The sequence below is a fragment of the Lactuca virosa genome, chromosome 6 (genome assembly GCF_052849685.1).
Source record: "Lactuca virosa cultivar CGN04683 chromosome 6, Lactuca_virosa_CGN04683_v6, whole genome shotgun sequence".
NCBI lineage: Eukaryota > Viridiplantae > Streptophyta > Magnoliopsida > Asterales > Asteraceae > Lactuca > Lactuca virosa.
This window is the reverse complement of record NC_136431.1, coordinates 46486957-46501486: the sequence shown is the minus strand read 5'-3', so window position 1 is coordinate 46501486 and position 14530 is coordinate 46486957. Positions and strand designations below refer to the sequence as shown.

Here is a 14530-nt window from a genome sequence, read left to right as displayed (position 1 = left end):
GACAAGAAATTTAGTTGGGTAAAATGAGACCATGTCATGAGATCGAAGGAGAAAGGTGTCGAAAGTAAGCGTTTAATTATGCTCTTTTAGAAGAATGGCGATGGATATTTCACACGACTAATGATTCTTTATGGATGAAGCTTATAAAAAGTATACATGGTCAATGTGGTTGTGCTCTTTTACAATAAATGCTTATAAAATTTTCATATCCAAAGACTTAAAACAACCACCATAAATCAATAAGCACTTCAAATAAACAATCCCAAACATTCTGTGAGTATAGAATATATCTAATTCACTTTACATATTAGACTTTAGAATGAAAAAATAACGATGATCAAACAAAAAAAATATAATATTAGACTTTTGAATATATACTTATATGCATATGCAAATTGAGCTATGCATATACAAAAAAGTACTCCCTTCGTCCCAAAATTATTGTCCACAGACAAAAAACACATAGATTAAGAAAAACAATCATTAGTTTTGTCTTTTTGAGTAAAATGACCCTCTTGCCCTTTTTTAAAACCAATGGGAAATGTGCGTTTGTAATTATTCAAGTTTACTTTATTAAATGTTAGGGGTAATATGATAAAAGTGTATATCTACTTTTGGTAGTGGACAATAATTTTGGGACAAACTAAAATAGTAAGGTGGACAATAATATTGGGACGGAGGGAGTATGTTTTTTGTATTTCTTTAAGCAAATCATCTAAATGGTCTTTGTGGTGTTTTTATTTAATAATATTGTAAAGATTCTACATTTTTGTCTTTTTCAGTTTTAAAAATTAAAGTCAAGACTTTTGGTAAGTAAGGCCCAAGTTTATGGAGTTTTCTGAAGAATTCCATATTTCCTAACATGTATGTGTGATGTTTTCTTTCAAAAATACGTATAAATTTCTATAAATGAATGGATAACATTTATTTTAATGTGTTATGCATGAAATTCTATTATTTAATAAAATGTTTGTTTTAAGAACGTCACAAGTAATTCGAATTATTAATATATGATTTACTTGTTTGGACATAGTCATTTAATAATATAATTTCCAAAGTTATTACAACAAAAGGATTTAACACAAATTGTAAAAAGACAATAGAACATACTTGGAATATATTCTTTTTAGTATAAAAACATATTAAATACGTAGACAAATAGCCTTTTGCACCATTTTTAGTTCAAAACATCGGTGATATGGTTTGGACATGGTCTTAAAAGTAACCAATATGTCAAAACCCAAAAAAATGGCAAAACATTTTTCCATAAAAGTTGTGGGATCTACATCTTACTCTAAACAAACCACCTATATATATATATATATATATATATATATATATATATATATATATATATATATATATATATTGAGTATTGACATCTGCAACAGTTAAATCCTTTCAGAAGCACCAAAAAGATGATTAAGAAGAAAAAACCTGATCCATCACATCATCGATATATGATGTTCCCCTCATCCCAAATTGGACATCTGCAAGTTGCTTTCTTCTGAATCCATTCAGCTCCACACGTATAGCAAAACTCATATCCACATCTGCAATTCCATTCTTCCAAATTAATTATGATAATTTAAAGTAGGTAAGGTAATTCCAGTTATATAGAAAATGATACCTGCAATAAATGTGATAGCAACCTGCTGCCAATTCAACCAAATTCCTGCACTTGACACACTGACGCCAACGTTTCCTTGTAGCAAGTGACTTGAGTTTTGCCTCATTTTCAGGTTGCTTGTAGTTAGAGCAATTAATGTTATAATGCCAAGGTGCATTGCAATTGATACAAAAGAGGCGAAGACATTTCCCACATCTTCTCATTCCAGCTTCTAGGGCAACACGTGAGAAATTAGCAGCAAGTTCTTGGACCTCTGTTTTAGACATTAAAGCAGAGCAACTAGAAATTGGGCAATACACTTTCTCTGATGGAGGAATAGAAGCTTCTTTTATCACTGAGCTCATTATATCATATAGTTTCGGTTCCAAGAACTTCTTGCAACTCTCGATTTCAAGCTCAGATTTGCAGCTTTCATGTGGACATTCGGGTAGCTTCCCTTGATGCAACTTTGCTTCTACATGCTTTCTCATACAGGAAAAACAGTATCTGTGCTCACACTTGTTGATAGAAAATATCTGAGCGATGTAGGTGGATTCGAAACAGATTGTACATTCTTCCAGTAATGTCTTCCCAGAATTGTTTTCTACAAATTTGTTGGCCTGAGAAACTATTGCATCTCTTGCAAGTTGACAAGCAAACTTTACATTGTTTTGAGTCACAAGGAATGGGCTGCAGTGAGCAAATTTTCTCTGAATAAGGTTCAGCTCATCAATCAATGTCACAATCTTGTTGTTTGTTGTGTGTCCTTTACCAGTGAGCTGTATTGCCAAACATAACATCAATTCCATAGTAAGTCAAGGAAAACAGTTTAATAATTTACACAAGCAGTGTTATTGTGGAAAACATAGACACTTACATGTCGATAAACAGAATTGCTATCGCAGAAGATATGAACTCGTTTTATCCCAAGTGTAACAGCAGCATTCAGCGCTTCAATCAAAGCTTTAAGCTCTACCAGATCACCGTCACCTTCGTTTCCACCAAGCAAATAGGGTTTCCGCAACTCAAATACACAACAATCGCTTGTATCACAAATCGCGACTCCAATCCCAGCAAACGGCATTTTCACATTCATAACCGTCTCATCACTCACCAAACCCTTGACATATATCCTAAAAACCTCCTCATTCGACGAAGGCAACAATCCGTAGGGTTTCTCAATGTAATCTCCAGTTCTTATCCACTCAGCCTCAGGAACGTCAAGTATCTGGCGAGCGAAGACCTGATCGTGTATCAGACGGTTGAGATTCTCCTTCATGTTTCTCGTTTCCGCTTCGACTAACTCCCGGTCGTTGCGTTCGAGCTCAAACTTGTCGATTTCTTCCGCGATGAGATGAGCGATGCCGGCAGGGGAATCTGTGACTTCGCTTAGGAGGAGCAAAGGTTGGTGAGAAGAAGACGAGGAGGAGGAGGAAGAAGGTTGAGAGGCCGAAGAGACTTTGATCGCCTCTTGCATTTGCAGCTGGAAGGCGAAATCAAGGTCGAAATCGGCGGCAATAGCGGCCGTGAGTTCACGGCGTTGCTCGGATAGGAGGATCAGAAGTTCAGTGTCGTCGTCGACGTCCTCCATGCTGTGGTGTGGGTTATCGTATTGGCTCCAAAACGAGAGTTTCAAAGAGATGATAATGAAATATCTCTGCTCCTAAAAAATCACCGCCGCCATTGTACGGTTACTTTTCCCTTCTTCTATACATTTTTTTTACCGTGGATTTCCGGCCCAATGCAAACGGACCGGTCGTGGGTTGGGTCACGACTCACGAAGACCAGGTCAAAGTTGTGTTAAAAATAAAAAGGACGAGTGGTCCGAATGTATTTATATTTTATAAATAATATTAATTGAAAATGATTTTATTATTTAGAAATTGATTCATATATATAAAATATAATACACAGATATATAGGTAGTTGTACAAATCATTGAATGAAGTATATATTTTATTGTATACTTTTATAAAGCATCAATTATTATGTATCAATGTTATGTACAAATAAGCTTCTCATCTAAAAAACCACTAAAAATCTACTTGACTAGTTTACATGTTTATGCACTTACCATTTGAATGTAAATTAACTGGATATTGATGGGTGTTTGAATTTACATTTAATTGTTTAGTGAGAATTGATTTTAATTTTGATTATTTTTTATTTTAGAGAATGGTAATTAGACGTGAAAAAAATATCAACTTAATCGTTTAGAAAAGTTCATTTAATCATAAATAAGAAATAATTTTAGTTCTTCAAAATAAGAATTAATTAATTATATATATATATATATATATATATATATATATATATATATATATATATATATATATCTTATATTATGATTTTTTCTAAAAAACATTTCCAAAAAAAAAAAATTATATCATATTTTATTTTAAAAGTTTTTAAATAAATATTGTTAAAAATGATATAATATAAATAAGATGATTTAAACTATTTATTATAAAAATATATTACGACTCAACGTATTTATGGTCTTTAATTTATTATGGTTTAAAAATGTTATGATATATGATCTTGAGTCAAAATTCCATGATTTAAAGAATGTTATTGTCCAAATTATGTTACGAGACGAAAAATTGATTTTGTTGAAAATGCTATGATCCTAAATTATAGGGTTAATGTCATTTTTTCACAAAAAGTGTATGTTTTGTAGTATAGGTGCTTAAATTTGGTATTTACGTTTTAAAAAAAAGGGAGAATTTCGTATATGCCATTCCTAAACACCTAAATATCGTATTTGCCCGGCCTAAACTACAAATATCGTATTTGCCCTTCCTAATGTTTTTTAATATCATATGTACCCAAATCAATTATTTTGGTAATTTTTTTTATTTATAATTGTTTTTCACAATATTAAATCATTATAATTAAAATACAATTTGGATGGACAATATTACCCTTGCTACTTGGTAACAGATCACAGTTTCCCCAAATCAACACCTTATCGCGATCGAGCCTGATCGACCCTTCCCTCCCTGATACTTCCGATCTTTGCGGTCATTCTCTGCTTACAATCACTCGCTAGTCCAATCGACTGCTTCCCCAGTTGTAGCACAAACACACACGCATATCATTGCGTCCAATATCTGCTTCAAATAAGTCGCTGCTTTCAATCAGTGCTTCCGTTGTTGTTGCCCAAACACACGCATCAGGTAAATAAAATGCTAATCCATTCCCTTTCCTCAATTTCGATTCTGTTGTTGTTTGATTTGTTCATACGAGCAGTCTAGCTTAGTTACTTTACAAAAATTCTGTCATCTTTGACTATCAAATTCCAAGGAACAGATTAATATTTCCCCTTTCTCCAGCTCGAAATCAGCCAATTGGGTGCATTTGTTTGGTACCTGAAAGATCTTGATAAATTGATTAATTGAACCATTTTGGATACACAGGCCTTTGAGGTCTTTTGTTTAGGTCAGTTTCTACTTTCTAACCTTAGAGGGTATGTAATAACTGAGCCAGGTTAGGTAATGGGTCAAGATTATCCTGGTAAAATACAATTACAAAAGCTAATATTAAAAAAATGAACCATTTTTATCAAAAAATACTTTTGGGCAACTTTCAAACTCATCTAAAATTTCTGTTTCAGGAGTTATATCAGGTGCTCTTCTATACATTCGTGACGAAATTGAAGCATCAGTTGGAGAAATGATTGGAGTTGCAGAGAATGGTCGATGATCGGAAGTATCAGGCAGGGCTCGATCGTCGATCGTGATTTTGTGATAGATGGGGGAAAACGTGATCTGTTACCAAGTAGCAAGGGTAATATTGTCCATCCAAATTGTATTTTAATTATAATGATTTAATATTGTGAAAAACAATTATAAATAAAAAAAATTACCAAAATAATTGATTTGGGTACATATGATATTAAAAAACATTAGGAAGGGCAAATACGATATTTGTAGTTTAGGCCGGGCAAATACGATATTTAGGTGTTTAGGAAGGGCATATACGAAATTCTCCCTAAAAAAGACACCGGTACGAGGAAAATAAAGGGGTGAATCGGTCACCCTTCATACATGGTCTCCTAGTTGGCTTGTTTTTGCCATGTTTGTAAGTCAAAACCTTATTAATTAACATCACAATTGAACTGCTCAACAAAAAAAAAAAAAAAAAAATCCTCTCAAACCATTCAATACGTGCTTGAAACTACGGACGAGAACAACAAATTCTAGGTATAATTTTGATGCTCTTGTACCTACAAGTAGAACATCACTACCAATGAGTATTTATTCGATACCCTTTTGCATATACTGAAGACAAAAATCCATCTTCCAAAAGATGTAGACTTTGATGGTTTGGATTTCAATGAATGTTTAACTTTTCTTGAAAGGCTAAACAAGAAAGTTGTTTAAAGCTTTATTATTATATGCCTAATATTTGTTTGAGAACAGGTTTAAGATTAATTAAAAATGAACATGATTATACCGACTTTATCGCGATTATGTAATAGTAGTGAGGAATGTAACATTTCTATGTATATGGCCCACTTTAGGACATATTTAGAAGAATGGTTTTGTTGAAAAAGAAACCAAACTAATATTTTTGCAACTCCAAATGACCACCAATATGGTGTTGTGGGTGATTATTATGAAAACATGAGGTTTTTTTTCCTCTCCCTGATGTTGAAGTGCATGATGAAACAACTTGTATGAACAAGACAAACAACGACTCATTTCTAAGTAAACTTTGTCAGAAAAATTCATTGATTAGTAAGAATAATTATGGTAGGAATTCCAAGTTAGGGTTCAATAGTGAACTATGCATGGATTGAGAGTCATTACATTACACTAAACAAATATTGCACAAGAAGAAGATGAGTGTAAGAAAAAAACATGTTTTGATAACCATTTGCATAGTTCACTATTGGTGTAGGGATGGGGAAACTATGCTTATCAACTAAAAATACTTCCAAACCTAAAAAAACGACAATAACTTATTCCAATTACTTCTCATACTTACTAGGTTAACCTAAAAAAACGTTCCTTAAAAGCAAACACACAAAAAGGAAACACAATATCAACATCGACAACCTGTAAATCCTTGTGGAAACGAAACACCAAACAAATAAAAAAAAAAGTGAGTTGGATACTTAGATTAGTGGATCCATTATTATCGACGTTGCCTCTGTCTATTGGCATATATAATGTTGCACTCATCCCATAATGGACATTTGCACGTGGGTTTCTTGTTAATCCACTCAGCTCCACACGTGTAGCAAAACTCATGTCCACATCTACAATAATCACACATTTTAATTCAACGACATACAACTAAATATATATATCTTCATATGTTTTGTATAAGAAGATAATACAATACCTGCAATAGATATGGTAGCACCCTGTTGTGAGTTCAACCATATTCTTGCACTTGATACACTGACGCCAATGCTTCCTTTTTGCAAGCGACTTCAGTTTTGCCTCATCAGAAGGTTGACTGTAGTCAGAGCAGGTGACTTTCTCATGCCAAGGAACATTGCAATTGATACAGAAAAGACGATGACATTTGATGCATTTTCTCTTTCCAGTTTCTCTAACACCATGTTCTTTGATCTCACTTTTTGACATTAAAGCAGAGCAACAAGAAAATGGGCAATAAACTTTCTCTGATGGAGGAATGGAAGCTTCTTTTATCATTGAGCTCATCATATCATATAGTTTTGGTTCCAAGAACTTCTTGCAACTCTCGAGTTGAAGCTCAGATTTGCAGCCTTCATGTGGACATTCGGGTAGCTTCCCTTGGTGTAACTTTGCTTCTACATGCTTTCTCATACAGGAAAAACAGTATTTGTGTAGACATTTGTTGATAGGAAACATTTGGGCGATGTAGGTCTGTTCGAAACAGATTGTACATTGTTCCAGTAATGTCTTCCCAGAAGTGTTTTCTGCAGATTTCTTGGCCTGAGAAAGTATTGCATCTTTTGCAAATTGAAAAGCAAACTTTACATTGTTTTGAGTCACAAGGAATGGACTGCAGGAAACAAATTTTCTCTGAATGAGGTTCAGCTGATTAATCAATAACGCAATCCTGTTGTCTGATGAACGCCCTTTACCAGTGAGCTTCATTGCCAAATAGCAGAAAGCATAAGCAGTGTGATTGAGACAAGACAAGATGATACATAGTTCAACAATTCAGATTATAAGCAGTGAAATTCAGACTTACACATTGATAAACCGAATTGCTGTCGCAGAAAACATTAACTCGTTTTAACCCAAGAGTAACAGCAGTATTCAGCGCTTCAATCAAAGCTTTAAGCTCTATCAGATTACCTTCACCTTCGTTTCCACCGAGCAAATAGGGTTTCCGCAACTCAAATACACAACAATCGCTTGTATCACAAATTGCGATTCCAATTCCAGCAAACCGCATTTTGAAATTCATAACCGTTTCATCCCTCACCAAACCCTTGAAATAGATCCTAAAAGCCTCCTCATTTGACGACGGCGACAATCCGTACGGTTTCTGAATGTAATCTCCGGTTCTTCTCCACTCATCATCTGGAACTCCTTTAATCTGGCGAGCGAAGATCTGATCGTGTATCAGACGGTTGAGATTCTCCTGCATGTTCCTCGTTTCCGCTTCGACCAACTCCCGATCACTGCGTTCGCGCTCGAACTTGTCGATTTCTTCAGCGATGAGATGAGAGATGCCGGAAGGGGATTCTGTGACTTCGTTTAGGAGGAGGAATGGCTGGTGTGAGGAAGACGACGACGAAGAGGGTTGAGAGATTGAAGAGACTTTTATCGCCTCTTCCATTTGCAGTTGGAAGGCGAAATCAAGGTCGGAATCGGCCGCGATGGCGTCCGTGAGGTCGCGGCGTTGCTCGGAGAACAGAATGAGAAGTTCATCGTCTTCGACGTCCAAATTTCTCTTCCGGGAAACGGCTGTCGCCATCAGGAGTCCGGAACTTTTTGCAAACGGAACGACAGGTTTGTATTATCTACTTTTGCTTTTTGTACACACTACTATACTATCATATTCTTTAAACAAAATTACATAAATGATCCTTATACTTTTCCAATTATGTATTTTTCTCATATGTTAGACAAGAGTTTGTTATAGGTAATTAAGCGCCAATTGGGGTATTTGTTCCAAGTTGTAATTAAGAGAAATGTATTTTTCTCATTTCCTAATTAGCTATGCAAAAAAAAAAAAAAAGAGTCTTAAATCCATGCTGTCAAACTATATTGCCATTTTGGCATTTGATCATCTGAAATCATTGAAAATAGAACTTGTTCCTCGTGTGCATTAGTAGTATATATGTTCATGATCTTCTCTTTGCTTTGCTCCTTGTTGACACTTTCTTTTGGTTGTCGTTACATAACTGCCGATAGCTAATGCTTTTTGCTCACAAATTCAACATCTGATGTCATCAACACATGAATCGAGCAATAAAACACATATTTGGTTCAGATTCAATGAAACACAATTAGAAACATCAAAGTCGACATTCCAAGGCTTTAACACAAAAATTAAAAAATTTAATCATTTTAAGCTTAAGAGTGATTTAAAAGTTAAAATTAAGGGATAAAAGTAAGCATTTTAAAGTAATTTAGTGATAAAAAAATTAAGCATTAAACACTAAGTTTTAAATTGAAGTATTTATTGACTTATTCACAAATCATTTACTTATTTGTTATTTGTACTTAGCTATATGATGTTATAGGATCATAACTATTATGAGTATCACTAGGTTTTCCAACATAACACATTATTTTGATGTGTGTCTTAAATAACAAGGATTCTAATTGCTTCCGGTTAAAGACATAGCATAACGAGAAATATATTTCGGCTTTTGTTATTTTACCCTATAAATTTATTATACATTATTATGTTATTATGGTTTGGTTATTAATTGTATATCTCTTGTTATTGATAAGCCTTTTTGGAGTTTCACAAATGTTTAATTTATTTGTAAGTTTTTGCTTCCATTTTAAAGACAATATTTTCTTTTAAAGTAAAATGATATTTCTAAATAGACCCAGGGTGTTAGATGTTACTAGAAAACATAAAGAATGATTCATCATGATAGTCCAATATTTGTATTTCTAAAACTAGTTTTTGGTTCAAATTTATTCTAAAATTGCTTCTCGGTTCATTCAAATAGTAACTATGACCTTCCTTAGGGTATCCCAAAACACCAATTTTGATACAAAACTCATTAAATCCAACATGGATTTCAACACCAAATTTGGTGTGACGAGCAATATAACACCAAATTTGATGTTATATTATTCATTAATAACAAATGGTGTTGGAGTTTCATGTGTCATTTTTAGCGATTCAAAAATGATGTTTATACATTTCTAGTTTATCTCAGTTGTTCCAAGTTTAAGTATATATATATATATATATATATATATATATATATATATATATTTCGTGTTAATTTAATTATATAGTTATATTTTAAAAATAATTCTAACATCCTCAAATTTATGTTATAAGATTATACAATAATTAATTTATGATCTAATTCGGATATCAAAAGGGTAAAACGGTTGCCTTTACCGCTACACTTTGTTTGTAGGAATGTACTTCTGGCCCTCCACAATGATACACACAATACAATGATACACACAATGATTGTGTCGATCAATAAATTCTATATACCTTGATTGTCTTCATTAGAACAGTAACCTTACTTCACCTAATTGCAAATTATTCAACTTGGATCATGTTTTATTTGACATTAGAATGTAACCGTACTTCACCTAATTGCAAATTATTCAATTTGGATCATGTTTTATTTGACAAATCAAATAAAACGAAAAGAACTACAAAAAAGAAACATTAATCAAATTACTAAAATAAAAAAAAGCAAAAAAGAGACAAGTCAAAGAGGTCGGAAGTGTTCAAACTTCAAAGTATATTTGGTAACACTTATAAATATCTAAATTACTTTAAAAAAAAAAAGATTAGAAGCTATTATGATAAAGATCATCACGAAAATGACCACCCATTCATGTGCTATAATATATACACAATCATCACGAGAATGACCATTCATTGATGTGCTACAATACACAATGACGTTAATTTTAACCATAGTACATATAACTATTAATTTCAATTAGTTGCAAATTACAAAATTATATTATAAATGATATATAGTACAAAAACTCTAAAAAGAAATTCAAAGAAATTATATTACAAATGATTTTATAGTACACAACCTATATTGATTTTGTGTCTATTCAAACTCTCACTGTTGTTTGTTTTTTTAGAAAAACCTATTCAAACCACATTTTGCTGCGCGTCGCAGCACACGCGCATCACTTTCCCTCTCGCAGCAGTTTGTTTTTTAAAAGGCTTCAGACTACAAAACATCTGCGCGTGTGCTGCGTAGCGCAACACTTGACTTGCATCTTCAAACCTCTTCAGCCTTCACTTTTTTCCAAGTGTTTTTTTTTAGAATTTTGGTATAATTTTTTTTTTAACTTTCATTTTATTTTTTAAAAAAAAAAACTTTGATTTTTTTAAACTTTTATTTACGGATTTGATACAATTTCTTTTTATAGTTTCCACAAATTTTTTTAACTTGATTTATAAAAAAAACTTTGATTTTTTAAATTTTTTTACGTTTTCTGTTAATGATATTTTCAGTTTCGGTTGTATCTTTTTTAACGTGTGTAATTTTTTTTATGAATTTTATAGACATCGTTTGCAATACTTTCTTAATTTTGTTTTATTATTTTCGTTTTTTGTGTGTTTTACAATTAGTTTTTTTCTAGAATAAAACTGTTAGCTTCTTTTATATTTTTTAAGTTTTTTTTTAAAAGTTTTATATTTTTATTTTTTTACATGTTCTTTTTAGCATTCTTTCAATGTTTTAAGACTAAAATTATTAAAATTTCGGTGTTGATAACTATTTTCAGTTTATAAAGTTAGTTTATTTAAATTTCAGCTTACTGCAGCAGTCTGCAGATATTAAAAAACAAACGCACTTCTTATTATAGGCTGTAGTCGTTTGTTCCACCTCTTCTGCTACAGAGAATTGCAGAGGTGATCCGCAGACTCAATGAATTTTCTCGTCGAAAAAACAAACAACACCTTAATTTCACTACATATTAATTAATCTAATAACATCTAAAATATAGAGTTTTAATAGGGACACAATTAATGATCATTTCCTAATTATTAATAAAAATATGACTGATTTGTTAAATAACACAACATATTTTTTGTTAAATAATAAATATATATCCCGTCACATGTAATATTATTTTTATTATCCCTTGTAATACTATACAATCATGTTTAACACAACTTATTTATCAAAAACATTAAAAAAAGAAAAAACATGTCAAGTCGACCAAACCCGACTTTTATCGATTTATTTTGTTGTGACCCGACCCGTTTCATGCTGATACACAACCTCCTCCATATAGGTAGTTAAAGGAGCTTTATTACTCCATTATTAGTCATTAACATCATCCCCTACCCTTCATCATTTCATTCATCCCTTCTCAACACACACAAACATACTCTCTCTCTCTCTCTCATCGGAGAAATATGAGTTCTGTTTGCATATCAAATTGCGTTGATGATGCGAGAATCCCGATCAGAGCCACCTACAAAAACCTCTACAAGTGGCCGGAATCCGACGCCGAGTTCATGAAGAAGACAATGGTAGGATCTAATCAGCACCGTCGAGATGGGCCAGGAGTCGTCGATAGCATCTCATGTAGGCAGTTATATCTCAGGAGTTATACTTTCTCGAAAAAGGAGACTGCCGGAAAAACCAAAAAGTGCTTGGATCGGGTGAGGCAGAAAGTGGTGGCGCATCAGCGGAATAAGAGGAAAGGAGCGGAAGTAGGCCGAGGAAGGCGACGGTGCGTGGTGGTGATGAGGAGAGTGAAGGCCGTCTCGCGCAACGCTTTGTCTGCGGTTTTCAAGAGGCTGTTGTTATTTTGCACTGTTGATAGTAGAATCCGTTAAGAGAATTATTTTGTGAGTGAACATAAAACATTACTTTTTAAATTTGTATTTAGAGATTGACTTTTAAATTAGTACTATTTGATTTGATTTGAGTAAAATGAAAATTAAGAAAATTTAATGAAATAAACCAATGTTAATTAAAGATCATCATTTTATGTATTCGTTCGTGTAGATACAAAAAGAAACAAACATAAAAATAAAAAAATCTTAAACGGAAAAAGAAACAAGATGTTGTCCATGTATATAGAGCTACAAACACAAGATCACAAAGGGACTAATGTTCATGTTTATCTAATTTGAGATGAAAGATGAATTTATGATGTTGTATGATACTTTCAATGACTTGTAATACTGGGTTTTGAATTTATGGGACGAACTTTTTATGCTCGATTTCAAACTTTTGAACATAATAATGAATTTTACAGAGTTTAAAATAGTAAACAGTTGGTATAAATCTTACTTTAGAGTTAGTTCTCGTGTCGAAAAATATTACATAACAATTTTTTGTATTTTTTAAACAGTTACTAATATAACACATTTAATGTTTTGAGGTAGGCACCACCTATTTATTTACCTATTCCCGCCCATGACCTTAAACTTGATATTGAAGCATGCTCGACCAACATAGACCCACGTTAAAGCCCTACCTTCAACGAACACAGGCTTAACCATGAGTGCTTAAAGAGAAAATTTGAAATTTAAAAAACGTGGAGTTTGTATATGAAATCGGACAAACAATCGAAATAATTTGCTTTATTTGAATGAAAACTTTTGTTTATTTTATTTAATGAAGTAGATCTAACCATTATCGAAAAATAGTTTCCAATTATTTGTTTTTTAAATTGTCATACGTGTTTGACAAAACTAACTGGTAGTTGGAAGTTGAAAGCGGGTAACTTCTAGCAGTAATTTTATTGTTTCAAAGCATTCCTTATGTTCATCGAAGAACGTATGAGAAAACAAAGAGTGATTTGGATACCATATGCAAAAGTTATGGAAAAAAAAGAGACAATTTGTTGACAAAATTGAGTTGAGTTTTGCCTAAGACTCGACTCGACCGAGTCGAGTCTGCACAACTGAAAAACGAGCAAAATTGACTCTTAAGCTGTCTAAATTCATCCAAACTTGTTTTATGCATATCCAAATTATTTTGATGATTCAACATGACTACTAACACATAGACATTTCATTGTTATCATTCTAAATCTTGATTTCAACAAGATCCAAATTACATATATGTTGATTCAAAATGTTTAATAATACTTACAAGTTGTTTATTCTCAAGTAAATCACTAATAATTACAAAATGACATAAGAATCTTAATAGTTATGGATCATCAACCCTTGTTTTCATTTTGTGTTAATGGGTTAACATAATTGTAACACCATTTAAAGGGATACTTCTTTTAAGACTTGGTCATTTTGGGACCTCCTAAAGGTGGAATTTGGTAGTGCCCACAACGTGGTGGAGGAAGCACCACGATGTGGCAAGGCTATATAAAACGCGTTGTTTATTGAGCACCACAACATAGCATGGTCTTGGCCACGACGTGGTGGCGTCCAGAGTGCAAACCCAAATTTCTCGTGTTTAAAGCCCTAATTAAGGGATATGATGGCTAGAATTTGCTCACCCTCGACCTCCATCACTCTCCCTTAACCCTAAGAAAACCCTAACCTCCATTAGGGAGACCTCCACCGATGTCTTTAACATCGGGAGGCGAGTTCAATCGAGGCGCAACTTTACTCGCTTATTAAACTCGATCTCCTCTACGCCCGAGGCGGTTGTTGTGATCCCTGATGACGACGCGCAACAGTCCGAGGGGGATCAAGGGGCGATTAAACAGGCCATTGTTTCTGTTCAACCTATCCTGCAACCTTCTTCTGATCTTTCTCCCCCCGAGGGTCCCGGGGGTGCTGAGTTGCATCAAACTCCGCTTAGCGGGGGGG

The 14530-nt window shown here is 33.3% G+C and overlaps 2 protein-coding genes across 2 annotated transcripts; both read right to left on the bottom strand.

Moving 5' to 3' along the window:
* Nucleotides 1-1386: 1386 nt before the first annotated feature.
* Nucleotides 1387-3323, bottom strand: LOC145120558 (E3 ubiquitin-protein ligase RSL1-like). Its single transcript, XM_079056364.1, has 3 exons — nt 2487-3323; nt 1631-2388; nt 1387-1553 (listed from the first exon to the last, which is right to left on the bottom strand). Exons 1-3 carry the CDS (start codon nt 3198-3200, stop codon nt 1451-1453), a joined length of 1575 nt encoding a protein of 524 aa, XP_078912490.1. The 5' UTR covers nt 3201-3323; the 3' UTR covers nt 1387-1450.
* Nucleotides 3324-6557: 3234 nt separating this feature from the next.
* On the bottom strand, nt 6558-8595 carry LOC145121014 (E3 ubiquitin-protein ligase RSL1-like). The gene is made up of 3 exons (XM_079056801.1): nt 7805-8595; nt 6962-7701; nt 6558-6875 (listed from the first exon to the last, which is right to left on the bottom strand). Exons 1-3 carry the CDS (start codon nt 8534-8536, stop codon nt 6752-6754), a joined length of 1596 nt encoding a protein of 531 aa, XP_078912927.1. The 5' UTR covers nt 8537-8595; the 3' UTR covers nt 6558-6751.
* Between the last annotated feature and the right edge of the window lie 5935 nt (nt 8596-14530).